The 24,297-nt window shown below is 43.3% G+C and overlaps 1 protein-coding gene across 2 annotated transcripts in view; it reads left to right on the forward strand.

Annotated features, from left to right (window-relative positions):
- Positions 1-23,936, forward strand: part of Bach2 (BTB domain and CNC homolog 2) — a 351,042-nt gene extending 327,106 nt beyond the window's left edge. For both annotated transcript variants that reach the window (XM_070010786.1, XM_070010785.1), the window contains 3 exons: positions 1,345-2,937; positions 14,916-15,122; positions 21,164-23,936. In XM_070010786.1, coding sequence (XP_069866887.1) covers positions 1,345-2,937; positions 14,916-15,122; positions 21,164-21,646 — 2,283 coding nt within the window. In that variant the 3' untranslated portion in view covers positions 21,647-23,936. The remainder of the gene's footprint in view (positions 1-1,344; positions 2,938-14,915; positions 15,123-21,163) is intronic.
- Positions 23,937-24,297: the final 361 nt, after the last annotated feature.

A 24,297-nucleotide genomic window follows, 5' to 3' on the forward strand; every position in this document is an offset into this window, starting at 1 on the left:
CAAGGCTAGTCCAGGAAAAGTTAGCATGATACTTCACAAAAAGCAAGAGGACTCAAGTGGTAGAGTGTCAGGCCAAAGCTCTAAATTTGATTCTCGATATCACCATAAAGAACCTAGAGGGCTGGGAGGTGGCTCAGTGGTAGGGTGCTTGCCTTGCATGCATGAGGCCCTGGGTTCCATTCCTCAGCACCACATAAGCAAAAAGAAAAAAGCCGGAAGTGGCGCTGTGGCTCAAGTGGTAGAGCACTTGAGCTGAAGAGCTGAGGGACAGCGCCCAGGCCCAGAGTTCAGGCCCCACAACCAGACCCAAAAAAAAAAAAAACTAGAGAAAGTGCAGTGTTACATACAGAGTAAGGAAGCCAACTCTGAATACCAGGAAGTTCAATCCACTTCCATCTAAAAAAGAAACAAGTGACCTCAGATAACATGCTGTCATTGCATGTGGGTACATGTGCATAAGTGCCACAATCTATATAGAATATAATAGATGAGCATCAAATGACAGTAGTCTCAGACTCTGAAGACTTCCTAAGAAAGAAGACAACCACATGGCAAAGCTGCTGCTAACAACAAGGGAAGGAACACCCAAGTCCTGTGCCACTCAGCAGCTTCAACCATTGAAATGACAGCCAGTAGGCTTAGCTCTGTAACCCCATTCTTTATGGGCCAGGAGTTAATTTCTTGTTGAGAACATTGCCTTTAATTGTTCTCATCTTTTATCATTATCAGGTCAGGTATGACAGGATGATTGAAGTCTTAAGTAGAAAGCATAATGGATGAGCAAAATAGAAATTGTTTTCAATGTTTCTCTTAACACTAAAACTGGCAAAAAAAAAAAAAATTTCCTTTCAAAACTGGTTTTGGAAATCCCACAGACTTTGAGTTTATCTAGCAGGGCCACACCACCAAGTTTTGTGGCTGGCAAGAAAAATGATTGTGCTTTCTTGGCCTTGAGTGAACTCAAGTCTCACAGTTACTCCCTCCTGTGGAGTCAATCCCCAGCAGGACCGTCAGGGAGGGAAGTTAATAGGCGTCCTATTGTTCCGTGTATTTTTGCCAGGATATTTCATTAGTGTACACACTGAACCCGTTGTCATCGTGTTTAGCCACTTGACCCTGGTGATTTTCAATTCTCGTGATGAAGTACAGAAGTGCCATGCATGCCCGAGACAGGCACTAATTATTGGAAGCAGAATCATTGCTGACCCAGTACGAGATTAACTGCTCCCTTGCAGTCTTTATTCTGGGACATTAGCACTGTCTGGTTATCTTGCTTCAGTTGAGGGATTCAGGACAATAGCAGTGCTGATGGTAATGTTGGCAATTTCCCTGTTTGTTTTACAGGTCACAGCCAGGGGCTTTGGGCCGCTGTTACAGTTTGCCTACACTGCCAAGCTGTTACTCAGCAGAGAAAACATCCGCGAGGTCATCCGCTGTGCGGAGTTCCTGCGCATGCACAACCTGGAGGATTCCTGCTTCAGCTTCCTGCAGACCCAGCTCCTGAATAGTGACGATGGCCTCTTTGTGTGTCGAAAGGACACTGCGTGCCAGCGCCCCCATGAGGACCACGAGAACTCTGCAGGAGAAGAGGAGGAAGAAGAGGAAGAGACCATGGATTCAGAGACAGCCAAGGTGGCTTGCCCCAGGGACCAGATGCTCTCACACCCCATCAGCTTTGAGGCCACTGCCATCCCAGTAGCAGAGAAGGAAGAAACTTTGCTCCCCGAATCGGACGTGCCCACAGACACCAAGGAAAACTCGGAAAAGGATGCGTTGACACAGTACCCCAGATACAAGAAATACCAGCTTGCATGTACCAAGAATGTCTATAATGCAGCATCACACAGTACCTCAGGTTTTGCAAGCACATTCAGTGAAGATAACCCTGGCAACAGCCTCAAGCCAGGGCTTGCCGTGGGCCAGATTAAAAGTGAGCCACCCAGTGAAGAGAACGAGGAAGAGAGCATCACTCTCTGCCTATCTGGAGATGAGCCTGACATCAAGGACAGAGCTGGGGATGTGGAGATGGATCGCAAGCAGCCCAGCCCTGCCCCGACCCCGCCCACCCCCACTGGAGCCACCTGCCTGGATAGGGGCAGGAGCGTATCCTCACCTTCCTGTTTAAGGTCTCTGTTCAGTATAACAAAAGGTGTAGAGTTGTCTGGCCTGCCCAGCACATCTCAGCAGCACTTTGCCAGGAGTTCAGCATGCCCTTTTGACAAGGGGATCACTCAGGGTGACCTTAAATCTGACTACACCCCTTTCACAGGGAATTATGGACAGCCCCCCGTGGGCCAGAAGGATGTGTCCAACTTCACGATGGGGTCTCCCCTCAGGGGACCTGGGATGGAGGCGCTCTGCAAACAAGAGGGAGAGCTAGATCGGAAGAGTGTGATCTTCTCCTCAAGCACTTGTGACCAAGGGAGCACCTCTGTGCATTCCTATTCTGGGGCAAGCAATTTGGACAAAGACCTCTCTGAGCCGGTGCCAAAAGGTCTATGGGTGGGAGCTGGTCAGTCCCTCCCCAGCTCACAGGCCTACTCTCACAGCGGACTGATGGCTGACCACTTGCCAGGCAGAATGCGGCCTAACACCAGCTGCCCCGTGCCAATCAAAGTCTGCCCTCGCTCACCTCCCCTGGAGACCAGGACCAGGACTTCCAGCTCCTGCTCCTCCTATTCCTATGCAGAGGACGGGAGCGGGGGCTCACCCTGTAGCCTCCCTCTCTGTGAGTTCTCCTCCTCACCCTGTTCCCAGGGAGCCAGATTCCTTGCCACAGAACATCAGGACCCAAGCCTGATAGGAGATGGAATGTACAACCAAGTCCGACCCCAGATTAAATGTGAGCAGTCTTATGGAACCAACTCCAGTGACGAATCTGGATCGTTCTCGGAAGCAGACAGTGAGTCGTGTCCTGTGCAGGACAGGGGCCAGGAGGTAGGGAACCCACACAAGTTCAAGCATGTGACCTACTGTCTCTGGTCCTTTGTCTGGATTTTTCTTTTTCCCTGCTCCCCATCATTACTTCCAGATTCTTCTTGTTTGCCAAAATTAACGGTGACAGTAAAAGGATTGCTCCCCCCATCCATTAAGACAGATGTTGCAGGGCGACTCTAAATTAACCACTTTTGTCTTCGAAGCCAGGTAACAGTTGATCTAGATTTCAGTGTTTGCTGAACATTGAAAAAGTCACTTGAATGCATGACAGTTCACTCGGGTACTTCAAATCTTCCCCTGTCCTCTTTCCATCCTTTCACTCCTCCATCTGCTCTGAAAGGTTGGAGGATTGACCACCTTATCCTTGCTGTTCACCCCCTCCATATGAAGCAAATTGTAGACTTTCTTTTAAAATTGATTGATCGAAAGTAAATGGATGGATACAAAACAGATGCTTTCCCAGCACCTCGTAAGTTTTTCCTGCCAACAGAAGACCCTCGGGGTCATCCTGTGTCTATCATGATGGAGGTGATGGAATGCTCTCACTGTCCTGGTCACAAGGTCCCTGCAGAAGTACCCCAGTCAGCACACAGAGCTGAGTAATGGTTCATTTCCCAGGCAAATGATAAGACGTCATTTTGTAGAATAGCATTTTTCTCCTGCCTGAAAGCAAAGTGCTCTGTAGATAAAATATCTACAGGCTCCATCCATGTTGCTTCATTTCTAGGAGAGAAAGCAGGAGTGACACCAGCACCGTCTTAAGTTGTGTAGTGAACTTAGGATGGGAGAGAAGAATTGGAGCCCTGAGAAGTCCCCCTTCTCCAGTGGCGTGAGCGTTACGTAAACAGACTCCAGAGCATCTGCGTCATAACCCAGAATTCACTGCACAAATAACCAGGTGGAGACTCACCTCAGGAGCAGGAATGAGAAAACCCAGAGACAAGTCCTTCCCTTCTGTCAAAAAAAAAAAAGAAAGAAAGAAAGAAAAAAGAAAATGAGGAAGAAAGGAAGAGTGGGCTGGGGGTGTGGCTCAGTGGTGGAGCACTTGCCTAGTGTGTGAAAGGGTCAGGGTTCCATCTCTAGCACCACCAAAATTAAAAAGAATAGAAGGAGGAACAGGAAGTAAGCATAATTCTTATTAGGCCAGTGTACTGGGTGCTCACAGGGATGGATATTAGCCTCTGTGAGGCAGAGGATGTTAATCCAGCCAGATAACAGACATCCACATACAGAGAGATAGCTTTCAGAGAGCCATGTGTTGTTTATTCAGCTTCTACAAGATTGGTGGACAAGAAACACATGAAGTTTTATTTCAGGCCTGTTTTGAAAATAGACCCCAGAGTTCACTTGAGCCAGCAGCAGTAGTACCTTGTGGTCACCTTCCTCTCTGCCAGCTTGCCTGAGTCCTGCTTTCCTGCTCTTTTCTGGTAGAACAGAGAAAGACCAGAAAGCACTGAAAAGAGTTAGGCTTTAAGCAAACTTACAGTCAGGAATTGGTGACTCAAACCTGTAATCATCACTACTTAGAAGGCTGAGATCTGAGGACTGCTGTTTGAAGCTAGCCCAAGCAGCAAAGTCCATGAGACTTTGTTAATTAACCACCAAAAACAAAAATCCCCAAGTAGAGGTGTGGCTTAAGTGGTAGAGCAGCAACCTTTAGCCAACAAGCTAAGAGACAGCACATAGGCCCTGAGTTCAAGCCCCCATACAAACTTGGAGAGAGAGACAGACAGAGAGAGAGACAGAGACAGAGAGACAAAGAGACAGAGAGAGAAAGAGAGAACATTTAATAGAAGAAGTTCAAATGGAACTTTTCCCTTTTGGTTATGCCTTATCTCCTAGGTTTTGGAACCGGTCACAACTGTGTCCCTGGCCTGAGGGGATAGAGATTGTGAAAATGAGAGAATGTTGTATGCTCACTCCTCACTTTTTCCTCCCTTCTGACCTCAAGAGAAGTTTCCTTTTATCCTTGGAGCTGTTACTAAGTGTCCTTCATGAAGAAAGCTTGTCACTAGACCAGCTTCATCTATGTGACTGATCAAGAACAGTTGCAGGCAGAGGACAAATGCCTCCTCCCTTTGGATTTTGTTTCTCCCCACCATTCAGCAAATAGGGGTGTCGTTTTATACATATACGTATCTTAAAGGAACTGTCCATTTCAGATACATTTCCTTTTCCCTTGTAACATCCCAAAAGAGAATTTAAAGTCATTTCTTGGAACTTGGTATCATCAGCAAACACACACGTGTTTGTCCTGTACGTGGTCCAGGTCAATATCTACCTTAGAACTGAAAATTAGTAACTCGATTTAGAAGGAGGATTCATTCAACCTCTAAAATAGTCAGAAATAAGAGTACTCTCCCTTCAAAGAAAAATAGCCTGATTTTAATTTTCTTTTTTTACTTTCCAAAAAAAAAAAATCTGTTGTTTGGATTTGTCAGCAGTGAAGGAAGAGACATTTGCTAAAGGCTTTGCTATCACAAGTAGTTTGTTTGGGACAGGCCAATGATGGCAAAGCTAAGGTTTTCCCTCAATTATAATTTTTTTTATTTTCCTAGAGTAGGGGAGGTTACGTTTCCCAGAACTGCTCAGGGTCTCAACACAACAGAACTTCTAGGAGGTAATAACGGTGGTACTGATAGAGGTGATGCCCCCAGGAGGAGAATTGCTGCAGATTCATCTAAACTGATCTAGAAGCCAACCTACTCTCATGTGTAGGTACCTTTTCTTCTAAGTGAGCCCCAGGAGACATCACAATCAGACACCAAATCTGGAGCTCAGCCAGGCACCAGACTAATACTTCAGAGTTTCCTTCCCAGTCTCTCTTCCTCCACATTGATAAGGATCCAGAGAGTTAGATCAAAAGAAAAATGTTGATAAACCTTAAGTTCTGTTAGATGCTCTACTGACATAATGTGTTGAACTCTTCCATCTCAAACACTTGACTTTTCCCACCCTTTTCATCCTCTTCTCTAGCTTAAACTTGGGGCCGGAGCACTGTCCCCTAACCTTGTTGCTCACATCTGATGCTGTAACTCCTTGAGCCACAGTTCCATTTCCAGCTTTTTGGTGGTTAATCAGAGATATGAGCCTCACAGATTTTTCTGGCTAGACTGGCTTCACATCACAGTTTTAAGATGTCAACCTCCTGAGTAGCTAGGATTACAGACATGAGTCACCACCAGCACCTGGTTTAAAATTAATTTTTTTGAGGATGCTGGGGATGGAATTCAGGTCCTCATACATGCTAAGCATGTGCTCTACCATTGAGTTACACTCAGGTTTCTTTGTTTTTCTTTCAATAATAAGTATAACCCATCTAGCTTCAAACACAAATTTAAGGTTTCCCTGCAGAAACGTTATGATATAATAATGATACAATAATGCAGAATCCTATGTAACAACATATACATACATATGTACACCCATCTCTTATTTTAATACTGCTGTACAGTGTAATTCTCAGCACCTCCTTTTGTCCGCAGATGCACACCTCTGGATCTGTCACATAGAACCTCTCCCCATGCTTCCTTCTTATCTATGACCCCAGGAATTCGAATTTACTCAATTATTACCCATGAGTGGAAATTCCAGTTTTTTTTCCAGTTTCTTTCCTCTACAATAAATAGTGTTGTGAACATATTGCTAGTAGTGGAGCTTTTATTTTTATGAATTGAAATCTCATAGGTAGGTTAAAGATTGTGACCATTTGTCATACTTCCTAATTACCTTGCTAACCGGTGGGAGCAGTTCACAAACCCTTCAGCAATTAAGGAATGCCCATTTCTACCTATTCTTGCCATTTTCAGTGGTCATCAGTCTTTTGGATTTTGGATGGACAAAACAAAGCATAACAATCAATAAGGTGGACTTCCTGTCCTGTGTGTCTTTCCCTATTTTATTTCCTTTCTTGTGAATTGCTGATGTATACATCTGCCCATTATTCTTTTGTGCTCTTTAACTTTAAATCAGCTTATAGGAAATCATAATCTCTAACCTTAGGAATATTAACCCTTTCTTTTAACTGTATTTTCTCCTGTGTATTTATTTATTTATAGTATCTTCTTCCATATAAAAATTTTTAATTTGATGTAGTCATGGTATCAGCTTTTCTCTTTATGATTTAAGAAGTCAGCTTGGGGATTTTCCAAAACTGAAAAAAATGAACAAGTTGGGGCTGGGAAGGTGACTCAGTGGTAGAGCACTTGCTTTGCATGCATGAGGCCCTGGGTTCGATTCCTCAGCACCATATAAGCAAAAAGAAAAAAGCCAGAAGTGGCGCTGTGGCTCAAGTGGTAGAGTGCTAGCCTTGAGCTGAAGAGCTGAGGGACAGTGCCCAGGCCCAGAGTTCAGGCCCAACAACCGGACCAAAAAAAAAAAAAAATGAACAAGTTGTATTAAGCAAAAAAGTCATAACATGATATGAATAACAAGGTTCTAGTTTGTTTCATAAATACATAAATAATGAAATCATTATAAAGAATAAGATAAAATTAGAAGCAAAGTTGGAAGGGCATGTAGGGAATAAAGTATATATTTCTATATATGTCTGAATTATATATAGATGATGTACATACATATATATCACATAGGTTCATTTTTTATTGAGACATAATTCTTGTACTATAAAATTAACCCTATTAAAATGAACAATTCCGTGGTGTTTAATATGTTCATACTATTACATACTATCTCAATTATCTATTTCCAGGACATTTTTCATTGCCCCAAAAGGAACTGTACTGTATCAAGTAGCTGGCACCCCACATTACCTTCTTTTCTCAGCTCCAATCAACCACTAAATTTGCCTCTGTCTCAGTAGATTTGGAGACATTTCATATAAATAGAATGTTACAACATGAGGTCCTTTGTCTCTCAAATTTTTCACTTAGAAATAATATTTTCAAAATTCATCCCTGCCATTGCATTAGCATGTGTCAAAATGCCATTGCTTTTTCACTGTTGAACAATACTCCATTTTGTTGGTACATTTTGTTGAACAGATCTACATTTTATTAATCTAACACAGGTTGAGGGACTTTTGAGTTGTTTCCACTTTCTGGTTATTTTCAATAATGCTGCTGTGAACATACAAGTTTTCATAGACATGCTTTCAGTTCTCTTCATTACTACATAGAAGGGGAATCACTGAATCATATAACTTTATATTTAGCCTTTTGAGAAACTACTAGACTATTTTCCAAGAGGTCTGTGCCATTTTTCATTCCCTGAATCAGTATATGAAGTCTCTAGTTCCTTCACATCCTACCAATACATCTCTCCATCTTTTCTTATATCCATCTAATGAGTATGACATGGTACCCCATGTTTATAGGTCTGCTTTTAAATTTTTGCAAATTGTACAAAAATCCCAATCATTTTCCAAGTAGTTAGCTTCCATACAAGATCATACCCAAAGCCTTTCTAATTAATTGTGGATTTTGGTAAAGAAACCCTAAGAAGATGGTCTATTTGCAGTTAGTTGTACTTGCGTTGTTAATATATTTTGTGTCAGGATAAAAGTATTTATAAGTATAAAAGGGTATATAAGAGTGGATAAAAGTATATATGAGTGTGCAAGTCAGTGTGTATATGAGACCAGATTAGACCAAACACTGAAATGGTACGGCAGAATCACATTTAATTCTTCCCCTCCAAACATTGGTTTTGACATATACTTTGTAAAAAGTTTAATCTTTTATGTGGTTTGGCAAATCAGACATATTTTTAATGTCTATATTTGGTATGTTTAATAATTAAAAGATCTTGCCAGCTGCTAGTGGCAAGGATTATATTCATAATCCTAGATGTTCAGGAGGCTGAGATCTGCGACTTGTAGCTCCAAGCCAGCCTGGACAGAAAAATGCATGAAATTCTTATATCTAGGTAATCAGCAAAAAGCATCAGAAATGGAGGTATAGCTCAAGTGGTAAAGCAAAAGCCTTGAGCAAAAAAGCCAAGCAAGAGCACAATGCTCCCGAATTCAAGACCCAGTACCAAAATAAAATAAATAATTAAATTTTTTAAAAGATTTTTTTCAGGGCAACATGGGAGTCAAACAGATTCCTCTTTAAAATAACGTTTTCATGTTGTCTAGATTATTGTCAGCATCTGGAACTTTTTGGGGGGGGGCGGGGTCCAGTCGTGGGGCCTGAACTCTGGGCCTGGGCACTGTCCATCAGCTCTTCAGCTCAAGGCTAGCGCTCTACTACTTGAGTCACAGTGCCACTTCCGGCTTTTTTCTTTTTGCTTATGTGGTGCTGAGGAATGGAACCCAGGGCCTCATGCATGCAAGGCAAGTGCCCTACCACTGAGCCACCTTCCCAGCCCCGGCATCTGGGGCTCCAAAGAATACTATATAGTTAGAAGAGAAACCATGTGACAAAGGAAGATAGGCTGATGAACAGAAATAATAGTCTATGAGATATTTGCACTTTTCCAAACCATTTTCTCTGTCCTCCATAACCACCCTCTAAGTTATGTAGGGCATGTATTATCTGTCCAACTCGCAGATCCTCAAAGAGTTTGAAGAAAAAGAAAATGACTTTTCCTGGGACCACATAGCTAATTAATCGCAGAGTCACCACTATATCCCTAGGGTCCCACATTTGTGCCAGAAATGGATCTTGAGGATAGACAAGCACAGGAACACTTGTACAAGACACATTTTTTGGTCTAGGAGAGGAAGGGAAATTCTGACATTGATATCTGCTTATCACAGGCTGCCTGTCCCCATTTCAACAGCACAAAGTCAGTCCAGTGGGCATCTTGCTCTGTCCCCAGATAGCTACGGGCATCTAAGGGCTCTGTAAAAGCATAATGAATGGCTGATGCTCCCGAGGTTGGTGTCTCAGAGTATGGAGCTAATATGGCCCTACCTCCTGCTTCTCCTTGTTATCTAGTAGTAAAAACCAAGAAAAGAAAGGATTACATTGATTGAGATGCACTGTACTCATAAACTGACATGTCAAATTAAAACTTCTTTTATAACTATTTAAAGATAATAACAATGATAATAACAATTTTCTTTTTTTAAAAAATAGGTGAAGCTGGGCACCAGTGGTTCACTCCTATAATCCTAGCCAGTCAGGAGGCTGAGATCTGAGGGTTGCCCTTCAAAGCCAGCCTAGGAAGGAAAGGTCATAGACCCTTATCATCTATACCCAACAAAAAGCTGTGGCCCAAATGATAGACTGCTAGCCTTGACCACAAAAAGCTCAGCATAGTGCCCAGGTCCTGAGTTCAAGCCCACACCAGAAAAAAGAAAAGGAGGTGGAAAACTCTTACAAACCAATCTTCCATTGGCCACTGAGACTTCAGAGGAAATGGGTGGGTTTTTTTTCTATCAAATCTGCAGCTCTGTCCTTCTCCAGTAACCCTCATCCAACAAACCAGAGACACAGGCAGTAAAATGTGTGTTCAAAGGCATAGGGTGGTGAGGTGGGTATAATAGGCTGATTGCAACCATTTAACAAAAGGCTTAGAGGAGATAAATGTCCTAGGGAAACTTACCAGAGCAAGAGAATCATGATTTGTGGGTGGGTGGGAATTTTTTCCTCTTCTTTTGTCCCATATATGAATTTTCTATTAAAAGTTTATGATTTTTAATTCTTTTTAATGGGGATGATGATTCAGGCTGCACTCTATGTATAAGTTGTTGGTGCACTGGTTTTTGATTTGGGGGTGGAGATGGGGAGCAGTTGCAGCCTCTCATCTCCCCTGTCTATGTCTGGTAGTATAAATGTACCAAGGAGGCATGCTTAGGTTTTATGCACCACACATCGTAAGATTCCTCCTGCCCTTTTCCATCCTGAGGCCAGAGGTCCTAATCACTCAGTGTTAAAGATATGGAAGGTCTAACATTTTTCTGAGCCGGCTTAGAGGGATGTGCAGGTACTATGCTAAAAGCTACTACTGACCCTGTTCCTCCTGTGTGGTCCAGGGAGAAAGAAGAGTCAGCACTTAGCTAGGGCTGGGTAAAATCAACATCAGCTTATTGTGCAGAGCAAAGCAGTGGCCTGTACTGCCCTCTTGGGCCCTTAGCTTGCTGATTCAGTGGCTGCTTCTGAGTCTTTGAGCCTCAATCAAGAACTAAAGCAGCAAGCTTGGGGCTGAACAGATCCAGCAACCACAGGTCCCATGGGCATTTCCTTCCTATGCAGTCTACCTGCCCCGAGCCACAAGGGGTCAGCTGAATGTAAGTTCAGGCCATTCAGACAGGTACTGGTGATAGCTGGCAGGACTCTTCCTCTTGTCAATTTGGCTGTTGTGTGGTAGTTATGAGAATCCAGTGGCTGAAAACCAAACCACTGTTGAGACATGAGATGTTGGAGAAATAAGTCTGTGGAAAGATGGAAACTAACAGGATTAGTGCTGTTTAGGTTGTGAGCATTTCCTTGGAGAAATGGGGCTTCAGCCTTCAGTCATTATCTGAGTGAGGAATGTTTGGGTACCCAAGAGCCTGTAAGTAGAATATTAAAATATTTTTCCAAGGAACCCAAAGAGCTGTTCCTCATCTCCAGGGAAGATGCCACTGGTTTGAAAAAAAATGTCACTAGACTCTGAAAATAATGAACCACACTAAAAAACCAAAAGAAAAAAAATCAAAGGGCTGTGAGAAATTTTCTACTGTGCCCCTCTAGGAACAAGTCAGGGTCCCCACCTGCTAGCCAACCCAAGTCCTTCCTGTGGCGGGCCAGCAGAACTCTAAAAACACACAGCAGTGAGTGGTTTGGCTTTTTTTTTTCCTCATAGAAGAAAGTGTGTGGTTGACTGTTTTCTTTCCCTTTGACCCTCCTTAAAGAGCGGCTTGAGCTGCAACAGCCCTGCTGAAAACCTTCAGGTGGCCTTTTGCTTCAAGGACTTTGAAACTAGCATTGTTGATTTTTCCTCTTTCCTGCCAACCTTCTGTTTTGTTTGCTGTCCAAATGATTTCAAATACAGTAGCTCTTGGTGCGGGCTGGAGGGAGGAGGCCTTTTGACTTTCTCTGCAGCCTATACTGAAGATATCGGGTGGGGTTTTTTTGGGAAATAAGTACGCATCATTTGGAGCAGAAGTAAGATGGCTTTGTTGTCAGCTGGAGTGGGAATTCCATGTGCTCCAATGCAATGTCGAAACATACGTGTCCCCAAAACAAGACCTCTGTGTGATCGAGACATCATCCAGGATCTTGGTTATCCAAAGGGTAGAGAGGGGAGATCAAACGTCCTTTCATATCTTTATAAGCCTTGTGCAAACACAGCCCTGTGGACAAAGGCCTTCCCTAGCCCTTAACAAGGAGGTGTTTGTCCTGTCTTTAGCAATAGAAGCAGGGCTCACCTGACTGTGGTGTAATGTGTTCTACTGTCATTTCGCTTTCTTAGGCCAGAATTTCACAGGTGTCATGAGACAGAGTTGACCACGAAGAAGCTGAATCAGAGTACTTATGACGAGCCTTCAGCAAGTGCCACATCAAAGAAGCATAGAGCTAGGAAGTAACCTGACAATGAAATTGCACTGACCACAGAGAAGTCAAATGATTCTTTAGTGTGTTTGCTTTTGTGCATGGGGATTAACTGGCCACTGATGCCAGGATCAGGATTCATGGCTATCTGCATCAGAGACAAAGAAAAGGCCTAAGCTTAGGCTAGGAACACCCCCAGATCTGACACTGAAGCAACTGCCTACTAATAATCAAGGGGTTGGATTCTTCACCAGAAATCTTGGTGAATTAAACTGAGGCCTATGTGTTTGAGTCACCAGAGCTGTGTGTCCACTCAGGAGCCACTCCCTGAACATGACTAGTGAACCCCTAAAAGGTGACATCTGAATTGTGATGATCTAAAACAATAAAATAGACTTTGAATTTAGAAAAAAATAGCACAAAAATTTACCTGGTAATAATCTTTATATTCATTGCATGTTAGATTTTAAATCTACTGTATGAAGGGACAGTATAAGATGAAATTCACCAGCTTCTTTTACTGTGGCTACTGGAAATTTAAAATCACGTTTGTAGCTGATTGATGTCTGTGTTACCAGCGGGCTAGCATATGAATGAAGTTTAGGTTTGTGCTGCCATCTGCTGGTCAATCTGCAGATTTGACTCAGATGTGAGCAAGAATTAAGCAATCAGACCTACCAACACTGCCCCCTGGGGGCTAGAGTTGTGGCTCCAATGCTAGAGTGCTTGATTGGCAATAAGATCCTGAGTTCAATTCTCAATTACAATAGGAAAAAACAAAACTTCTGCTCACTCTGCCTCCTCCTCAAAATCTTCCTTTCCCTGCAGCTCAATCATCAAATGGGTACTGAAACATAGACATAGAGACATAGCCTAACATAGCCTTGGTTCGCTCCCACGTGCTGTACTTTTATATGCATTTTTTCATTATTTGCTCTTCTCTCCTTAAGAAATATTCTAAATCACCATTGTTTTGTAATCACTTAGCAATAGAGGGAGAACAGATGTCCAGTCCTAAAGAGAATGGCTGCTTCCTCTCTTTGAATAGTGCTTATTTGCTTTTATTTCTCAAGGATTGAAAGTCAGAATCTTAATGATAAAATATCTGCATGTGTTATCTATTGCTGCCTAATAAAACACAAAACTACATGGCCTCTAGAGATGAGGAAACCTTTTTGGATAGTTATAACATCATTAGTAGACCATACAAAATAATTGATATAGGTAGCCAATAAGAAGCATTGAAGAAGCATATGTGTCTGTCCTATCATGTACCAAATACTTTTGCCAGACATTCCCTAGCTCTGAAGAACAATAATCATTTGGCCTCTTTCACAGTTTCTGAGTCACAAATTGCCCATCTGAGCACTTCTGACCCAAGATATCTCAGGTGCTGGCTAGGGCTCCAGTCTCCTGCAGGTTTGATTGAAAAAAAATAATCCATTCCCAAGATAGTCAATTCAACAGATACTGACTTTATTAGAGACATGTGTGTCCCTCTAGCCATCTTAGATAGTTTCCTGTAGAGCAAACTAAGAGGCCTAAGGGGAAGTCTGAGCACCTTACATAACTTGGCCTCTACTATAGTATGTTGATCAAAAGGCAGGGCCTATATCAGACCTCTTGACAGAGGAAGGCAGCATGATGTATAATTAGATGGCCATTTGGGAGAAACAGCTGACGTGCCTAATGCTTACATGGTGCATAGTTCAGAAACATATACCATTTTGCAGATAAGAAAACTGAGGCTCAGAGAACTGAAGTATCCTGACTGAGGTTGCATGTCATAAGAATGACCAAACCTCAGTTCTGGTGCCTGTGCTTATCCAAGTTGGATCCTGTCCAGTTAATTCCTTAAATCTCCTTTTCTGCTGTCATTTCCAAGAATCATTCTAATGGTTTTATTTTTCAAGGTATTCTGGGCCTGCCTCATTAAAGAGTTTTACAGACATCCTGAGTTAAGCCATGCTTGTGGAAGAGTTTAGCTAATTGTAAAGTCCTTCTTACAAACGTACTACAAAATGTTTTTAATGTGGCATGCACTAGTGGCTTATTCTGTAATCCTAGCTACTAGGGAGGCAAAGATCTGAAGATCAAAATTCAGAGTCATCCTGGGAAGAAAAGTCATTGAGACTCATCTCTAGTTTACTAGCAAAAATCACAAGTAGAGGTATAGCTTAAGTGGAAGAGCACCAGCCTTGAGGGAAAAAGCTAAGCAAGACATGAGGCTCTGAATTCAACCCCCCATACCTTGGCACACACAAAGAAGAAAGACACGTTTTCTATGCTATTTGCTTCCGAAATCTCAGGAATGATGATATTATAATATGTGTTATTCTGGTTGGTATCCAAACGTTTCATCTTACGTGAATTTAAAACAGGAAAAAAAAATCACTGCTTGTTTTCAGTAATTTCCATGTCCATGTTACTTGGTCATCTTAACAAGAGGTTTTTGCCATTTTCCACTGTTACACCTGCCAAAATTGAAAGTAAAATCCAGCTGCAGTAATTCCATTCTGTTATGCTTGGTTTCAGGTCAAACTTCCTTTTCCAGTGGATCAAATCACAGACCTTCCAAGGAATGATTTCCAGATGATGATTAAGATGCACAAGCTAACCTCAGAACAGCTAGAGTTCATACATGATGTGCGGCGGCGCAGCAAGAACCGCATTGCGGCTCAGCGCTGCCGCAAGAGGAAACTGGACTGTATTCAGAATTTAGAATGTGAAATCCGCAAATTGGTGAGTGTATCCATCAGTTGTATTCAGCACCCTGAAGTGGCCAGGATTAGTGTGAAGTTATGACAGTGAGAGCTGAAGATGTGGAGGGACAGTTTAGGCTTATATTCTAGTTTCTCAGTAGAAACAATCAGTAAATTTATATCTGCAATATGTGTAACTATATAAGCATATCATATCCTTTAGCCATTTGTATGAATTAGTTCTTTGGGGGCTTCTCTTTGACAAGTAATGGGAGCTGGTGTTTGCTGTATGCATCTATGTACCAGTTGTTCCTGTGGATGATCACATTTTATCAACACAATAAACCTATAACTTATGTGCTACTTTGTCCTCATTTATAGAGAGGTGAACTGTGATACAAAGTGCTTACATAACCACACAGGATGTGGTACAGCTTGAATGGCAAATCTAAATGCAGGGGGGTTTTTTTGTTTGTTTGTCAGTTGTGGGTTTTGAACTCGGCCTGGGCGCTGTCCCTGAGCTCTTCAGCTCAAGGCAAGTGCTCTACCACTTAAGCCACAGCGCCACTTCCAGTTTTCTGGTGATTAATTGGAAATAAGAGTTTCACAGACATTCCAGCCTGGGCTGGCTTTGAACCACAATCCTCAGATCTCAGCCTCCTGAGTATCTAGGATTACAGGCATGAGCCACCAGCGCCTGGCTAAATTCAGTTTTTTCATCCTGCTTTCTCTGTCTCTCAGCTGAAGAGTATAGGTTAGAAACGGGACAGCTATCTACACAGAGGGCCAGTCACCCCAGGAGATGACCTCCTGTAACCCTTTGTGGCCCCAGGGCCTTTGATTTTTCCTTAAAGTGGCCATCCTCTCTTTGTCTCAGATTGTTTTGTCTCATGTCTCAGATTGTTTTGTCTCCACAAACTTCCATCTCCTAAGCTCCTCCATACTCAGAAATATGCTCCTGTGCTTTCTCCTTGGTAAGCAGCCTTATGCTGCAGGAAGTAAATACAAGCAGCTCACAGCTCCTGACTGTGGCTTTGAAGGCAACCAGCTGGACCTCACTCAGCCCAACCTGTCTGTAGGCCCAACCTGTCTGAAAAAAAGAGAGGTCTCACGATGTGGTCTGATCTTAGTGGGGTCCTCAGAGTAATTCCAGCAATTCCTTTCCTCATGAGAAGACCTAAGGGCAAGGACAAGATATTTGCACATCACCAGGAAGGGTTATATATTACTAAGATAGCCCTGCATGTTAGGACTTCTTTGTAAATTAACACAAAACAGGGAAAGTCTGCCTATATGCAGTAGCTTCCACCACCTAGTGTCAGCTCCTTGGCCAGCACCAGCCTTGGAGATTAGACAACAGGTACCAAATTACAGCGAGATAAGAGAAATAAATTCTGATGGGCCACAGTACAAACAGTGAGTATAATTCACAACAATCATTATATATTTGGTAAAGAACTAGAAGAGAGAAATTTGATGCTTCCAGACACAAAGAAATAATACCAGACACAAAGAAATAATAAATGGTTAGCGAGAAGAAAATGCTCATTCCTCTAATTGGGTCACCACATATTTCGTACACACCTGTACACAGAAATATCACATTATGCTATATACCTACAAATATGTACTACTATTACATATCTTTTCTTAATTTTTTTCAAAAAGATAGCTGGATGCGGTAGCTTACACTGTAATTGTAGCTACTTATGAGGCTAAGTTCTGAGGATCATGGTTCAAAGCCAGACTAGGCAGGAAAGGCTCTGAAACTCTTATCTCCAATTAACCACCAAAAAGCTAGAAATAGAGCTGTGGCTCAAGTGGTATAGTATTAGCTTTGAGCACAAAAGTTCAAGGACAACACCCAAGCCCTGAGTTCAAGCATCAAGACCAGCGTACACACACACACACACACACACACACACACACACACACACACACACACACACACACAAAGACATCCCCCTCCCCCACCCCACAATCTGAGGTTCAGTCAGCAACTGCCCCTCAGCATTACCTCCCACTGCCTTGCTAAGACCTGACCCCTAAGTCAAGCTGGCTGCGGGTTTTCCCCAGTCTCCAGCTGTTTTATTCTTTTGCTCTCGCTTGATGCTGGTTTCCCTCTCTTAGCTATTTTCTTTGTGTTTTTATGTTCAGGCCACAGGTCCCCGCTGCTGGAAGCCTGTCTTTCCTGAGTCCCAGCGTGGGCTAGGCTCCTAGGAACCTTTATCTGACCTCTGGTTTAGTGCTGTGGCTCAGTCCCAGATTCTGTGTGTGTCTCACCAGCCTCAAACCTAGTCCTAGCCTGTTTCCCAAGGGTAAGGACAGAGTCTTGGTTCCCTCCAAATTTCTAACATTGGCCTGTTGTTGGCTTTCAGGAAATGTCCATGGCCCTAAAATAACCTGAAAATCATGATTGTTTTGATCAGGAGATTTTAACCTTCTTTTATTTCCAAACCTTTCCTTGATGTTTTTATTTGTTTTGTGGTTTTTGTAGTGCTAGGCAAAGACTCTGCCACTGAGCTACATCCCCAGCCCTAACATTGTTTTAACAGCAAAATGTATTTTGATAATCTAATATCAACAAAGCATAATAAAGTACTACATATTAAATAAAATGTTATTATTTAAAATGAATACATCACTGGGTGCTGGTGGTTCACACCTATAATCCTAGCTACTTAGGAGGCTGAGATTCAGAAACATCAGAAAACCACTAGTGGTGCTGTGACTCAAAGTGGTAGAGTGCGGGGCTGGGAAGGTGGCTCAGTGGTAGAGTGCTTGCCTTGCATGCCTGAGGCCCTGGGTTCCATTCCTCAGCACCACATAAGCAAAAAGAAAAAAGCTGGAAGTGGTGCTGTGGCTCAAGTGGTAGAGTGCTAGCCTTGAGCTGAAGAGCTGAGGGACAGCGCCCAGGCCCAGAGTTCAGGCCCCACGACCGGACCCAAAAAAAATAAAAATAAAAAAGTGGTAGAGTGCTCACCTTGAGCAAAAGAGCTCATGTACAGTGCCCAGGCCCTGAGTTCAAGCCCCAAGACTGACAAAATATCAATCAATCAATTATATCTGTCAAAAATTAGAAGCTAGTCAAGGAAGATATAATTTAAACCACATAAGGAAGCAGAGCTTTTCTGCCAGTAAGTGTCTGGCTTCTGAAAAGGCCTTAGATCACCCAGCTTCCCAAGCGGGAGTCTGTGGAAGCTTAGACACATGTCCATAGTAATTCTCAACAGGCATTCTTCGTGAAGTAAAGTAAATCTCTACCCATACTTGGAAAGTGCCTGATTTTAGTAATCAGCACTCTAAATGAATACTTGTGTTATACCTAACAATGAAATGTACACTATATAACAGAATACCTAAATACTTTAGTAGTATTTTTTAGCTGGGGGAAAAAAGAAAAACAAGAAGAGCCAAGCACCAATATCATGACTATAATCCTAGCTACTCAGGAGACTGAGAGCCAGAGGGTCCACATTCAAAGCCATCCAGCCAGACAAGGAAATCTGTGAAGCCTGCAGAAAAAGTTGGGCTGAAGAATTGGCTAAAATAGTTCAGTGCTAGCTAACTGGGCAAACCAAGCAAGCACAAAGCCCTGAGTATACCCTGGTACTGCCAGAAAAAGAGAGGGGGGAGGAATGGAGGGAGGGAGGTAGAGGGTGGGGAGAGAGAGAGGACATCTCCTAGTTTTCCACCACTTTTCAGCAGCCCCTTATATAATATACTGTTTGGGTACTGAATGAGTGCTTCATTTGCTCATTTATGACTTAGAGCTTCATGGTTTGGGTTGAGTTGGGTTGAGTTGATTTTTTTGAGACAGGAGCTAATGCTGGCCTCAAACTTTTAACCCTCCTGCCTCTGCCTTCCGAGTGGTCAGATTACAGGCATGTACCACCCTGCTCAGCTCAGGGTTTCATGTTTTTAACCAAGGTATGACTTGTGCAGCCTTTCCTGCCAAGAGCCAAAATAATGTCACCCATGACACTTCATTTTCCTCCTATGTAGAAAGTGGCCTGGCACACGTTTCCTGTGAGTAAGCCTGTTAGAGGTCAGTGCTTTGGTGAAGACAATGAGGCCGAATTGAGCTTGAGATTCCACTTCTGCCTGTCCCGTCACTTTTCCAGTCTCCAGGTTCAGAGAGGAGGGATCCAGGGTGCACAGACAGGCACTTAAAACCTTTTCTTCCCCACCAGGGCCTCTCCCTCAGGTTGATTTGCCAACCATCTCATAACCAGGGTGCTGTACCCGCTTGCCTGGTCTCAGTAAAAGGGATGTCATGAATGGGAGGAGCCAGCCCCCTGTCTTTGCTTGCCCAGGCCCCACATTCAGTTCCCCCCCCACCGACACACACACACACACACACACACACACACACACACACACACACACACACACACACACACACACACACACACACACACACACACACACACACACACACACACACACACACACACACCCCATACCCACACACCCACTGCTCTTACAAACTCGCATAATGTATTTCTGTCAAGTTACATTTGTACATCTGTTTATTTTTCATTTTGAAAACATGTTTTCTTGATAAATTTATAAATATTTTAGCAGGTGCCCTTTCCCCATGTAAATCTTTCTCCGACACACATGCCCACGCTGCCTGCCAGATTGCATTCGGGTTAGTGCATGCGCAGTTCCCATGTCGAGTGCTCACCCCTCTCTCTCACATCCTCTCCTGTTCACAGCCGGACAGGCCTCACTTCACACTGATTCCTGTGCCGGGTCTTCAGTCACTTCGTGTGTGCCTCATGGACCCTCCCCATCTCCTCTCCTCACACAGGATTGCTGGTAGCACCTTCCTGAATCTCCTTTCTGCTACTAAACTCATCTCTATGAGGAAGTGATACATCGTACTCACACAAGAACACATGTGCCTTTTTATTTTGGGTGGTACTGGGTTTTGACTACTGACCACCACAGGCCCTCCAGCAAGTGAGGTGCCTACCACCCCCGACCTCTTCTATTTGGGTTTTACATCTTGCAGTTGGGGGCTTCATGTTTGTGCCTGAGGCTGGCCTTGATTTTCTATCCTCCTCTGCACTAATACGTGAGAACTCAGGGGGCACATTTCTGGCTTCCCTTCCTGAGTCTGGGGAGAATCCCTGCTTAAGATTCATGGCATGGTTCCCGGTGTTCTGAGACAGCCCTGCCGCATTCGGTCTGCTGCTGCTGATGTGAAATTGCCGATGGTCAATGATGCATTGTTTTCAAATAGACTCCCTTCTTCAGAGTAGTTTTAGATGGATGGAAAATACAAAGGTCTCAGGTAGCCCCTGATCCAACACTCCCAACCTCCCCAACCCTCAGCATCCCCACCAAGGGGGGGACATTTGCTACAATGGGTGAACCTCTACTGACCTGTCATGGTCACCCAAAGCCCTTATTTTGTAACAGGTTCTCACTGGGTGTTGTACAACCAATCAGTTTCGATCCCTGTGTCGTGTCAGCCATCCACCATTGTGCATTGCGGAGTACTCACTAGCTCAACTGTTGTCTGTGCTCATCCTCTCCCCTCCCTCCTAGCCCTGGCAGCCACAGATCTCTTTATCATCTCCACAGCTTTTCCTCTTTTTTTTTTTTTTTCTTTTTTAGAATGTCAGAGTTTTGGAATCGGTTGGTTTCTGTCACTCAAAAGCACCAACCTAATGCATTAGAGGGGAAATTTTCATATATAAAGCTTGCAACTAAGAGTTTTCTAGTCAATTCTCCTCAAACCCCCAAGTTCCTATAAGCCAGAACACTGATTTCCTCAGTTTTCTGCTTGGTGGTGACTTTTTGGCCACATTTAGGCATCAGAGAGTAATGAAGAGGTGCAGTGGAGCAGGTGTTAATGTCAGTACACATGTGGTCCAGTACTCAGGTAGACGTATGTGTCCACACTTCCTGTGCGTATATATGTTTTAAGTATCTCTATCCTCACCTACTCATCTATGAGTTAGTTTACGATGTAGGATATAAAAACAAAGGTTGGAAAACCCTACGAAATGAGGCCTTCTATCCTCCAAATCCGGGTGGATCAAGCTTCCCTTTTTGTCTTTCATCCAGGTGTGTGAGAAAGAGAAACTCTTGTCAGAGAGAAACCAACTGAAAGCATGCATGGGGGAACTGCTGGACAACTTCTCCTGCCTCTCCCAGGAAGTGTGCCGAGACATCCAGAGCCCTGAGCAGATCCAGGCCCTGCACCGCTATTGCCCTGTCCTCATACCCATGGATCTCCCTGGAGCCTCCAGTATTAACCCCCCTCCCTTGGGTGTTGAGCAGAGCCTTGCAGCCTCCCAGTGTGCAGTGGGGGAAAATGTGCCCTGCTGCTTGGAACCAGGTGTGGCTCCCCCCGGGCCCCCCTGGGTACCAGGCAACACCTCTGAGAATTGTACCTCTGGGAGGAGATTGGAAGGTACTGACCCAGGAAACTTCTCCGACAGAGGACCTCCTCTGGAACCCAGGAGCCAGTCGGTGACTGTGGACTTTTGCCAGGAAATGACTGATAAGTGTACAACGGATGAACAGCCTAGGAAAGACTACACCTAGGAACTCAGATCTGCCTCCCAACCTTCACACCTCTCCCATCCAGGTGTTCTTCAGTCAGCCTGTGGCACTGTACATCTGTTGTCTGGAAGAACCAAGAACAAATCTGGTGCACACTACAGCGGTCTTAGCAGCAATACTGTTCTGAAGTATTCCCTGCTCTCTTCAAGCAGGAGTCATAGATAGTTCCCTTCACAATGGTGCTACCCCTTGCTCAGGCAAGGAAAGACAACAGTGCTGACACTGTCTGTCTGTGGGTTTATTTCAGTCTTCACAGGGATAGACGACAACACCTCTAGGACCCCACCACGGATTTTTTTTCTCAGTGGCCCATGTCACAAACCCTATCTCAGGAATCTCTTCTGAATGTTCAATTTTTTTCATTGATGACAGCTTCTATACACATCAAAGTTTTATAGCTAGACTGTACATAGTATATATAATATATATATGAAATATATATCCATATGCAAAAGTCCTGCATGCCTCAGTTTTTTTTTTCAACCTAAAACTGGAAACTTATTTCTCATTTATAAACAGGTTCCAACATTCCTCTTCTTTTGTCTGTAGTGCTAGAACTAGTTTGGTAACCATCAACCTGCTCATTTTTCTTGCTTCATGGTTCAATTTCAATTTGTACTTATTTATGGACAAAATTCAATCATGTTGGAAGCTTTTTTTCTTTGTAAAGTTTAATTCAGGCTTTTTCTCTTTGATTTGGGTTGGGCACCACCAAATGGTGTCATGTGAGCATTGTGGGTTCGTGCTTTGTAGGGGGTTGTTTTTTGTGTTGTTTTTGTTGTTGTTGTTTTCTTCTTGCAGATACTGTACAGTAATGGTCAATTCTGCCACTTGCACTGAGTTTGGGGTCAAACCTATTTTCTTAAATGAAGTTGTAACTTCAGTGTAACTCAAGTATACTGTATTTTCTTTGCTTTTTAGTTAAAAAGTAAAACAGTTTAGCTAATTAAAAAGCACTCAGGTGATAATTATGTAGGAAAAAAATACAATCTTGCCAAATAATGAATCCATCCTAGGATGTGTAAACAATAATCCGCTTGAATATTTTTCTATCTCACCTCCTCCCCAGCTTGCCCTATGTAAAATTTCACTGCAGATCAAGCTTGGAGTTGATGCTGGAGGTTCAGTTTCCTAACCGGGGAGGATCTAAGATGTCTCACTCAAGAGTACATCACAACCACAGGAATCTGAGACTTTGTACCGGAACTTGACAGGCATTGGCTCCTAGAAATCAAGGTAGAACTATTTCTTACCCAGGGAGTATGTCACATTCATTTCAGCACTTCATCCAGCCTTGGCTTGCTCTTGGAAGTGTTAGACAGTAGGACCTTCTCCTTTGAAGGAAGTGGCTAATAAGCCACCCCACTTTCCTACCAGGATTACCTCCCAGGACATCTACCTGAGAGGATTTGAGTCACGGCCTGGGTGTCCTGCCTTTAAGTGGCAGCTCCTAGGTTAATGCAGCTTGTAAAAGTAGGAGAGAGCAGGGCAGATTTAAGCCTGAGATCTACCCCTGACACAGGCTAACATATTTCTTTCTCCTCTCTTCCTCTAAATGCTTTGAGTTGTACTCTGAGGTTTTTCTGCTGGTCTCTTGTCTGCAGGCAGCTTCATACTGAAGCTTTAGACAAGGCATCAGCCCTTCTTGCACACACACACCCTACCCTCACTTGAGGGTTTGCTTCCCTTGCTGTAAAGTGGGTTGGCTTGCAACTCAGACAGAGCAGCTTTCCTGGCTCTGGGGTGTCCTGGCCCTGACAGGAAGGTGTGCCCCAAGGAGCAATCAGCTCTCTCCTTCCAGTGGTCCCCTCTTCTCTAGTTCAGCAGCCTGAGGGCCACTCCAGCCTGGCTGTGCAAGGCAGTCCAGAACAGTTTGATGTGGGGATGGGGTGGTGGGCAGTGGGGGAATAGATGATTGACTTTGTTTCTTGATTTGTGCCATTGTTTTGGACAATATTTAAAGCTGCATGTAAAAGGAGAACTTTAGTATATGATTAGTAGGCAAAAAAGTGAAATCATAGTAACCTATGTTTTAGTATTATTAACTTTTTTCTGTACAAATAGTAGCACTAAATGTTTGAATATGTATGAATGCCAGAAATGTGTTAGTTCATGCAGTAGGGTTTTTTTTTAAGGCTTTTTCTTTTCAAATAGTTCCACTTTTAAAACCTGCCTCTGGGTTTTCATGTCCTGTGTGTGTGTGTGTGTGTGTGTGTGGGTGTGTGTGTGTGTGTGTGTGTGTGTGTGTGTGTGGGTGGGTGGGTGGGTGTGTGGGTGTCAGAGAAAGATTTGGAGAAATCACTGCGTTGAAGCTACCATTTTTGTTCTGCTTGTTGGAATTTCTTGGCCTAGTCAAACAGTTCTGTATTTCACTAGTTTTGCCTTTGCGGGAAACTGGTGACAGCTAGAATTTTAACTCAATGTGAATCACATGATACTATAACTATAACTATACTATCATATGATATATAACTATGCGTTATGGTGGAGCAGTTCGAAGACAGTATTTTATTTTTTCACTTTCATGTTGCCTTTTTAAGTGCTCTCTTTTGGAAAACAAGGAATGTGTTCTGCTCATACCATAAGCAGATGCAAACCAGCTTCTTGGCTTGATTTGCTCCAGTAACAACTCA

This window comes from Dipodomys merriami, unplaced genomic scaffold (genome assembly GCF_024711535.1).
Source record: "Dipodomys merriami isolate MVZ:Mamm:240054 unplaced genomic scaffold, mDipMer1.0.p SCAF_8, whole genome shotgun sequence".
NCBI lineage: Eukaryota > Metazoa > Chordata > Mammalia > Rodentia > Heteromyidae > Dipodomys > Dipodomys merriami.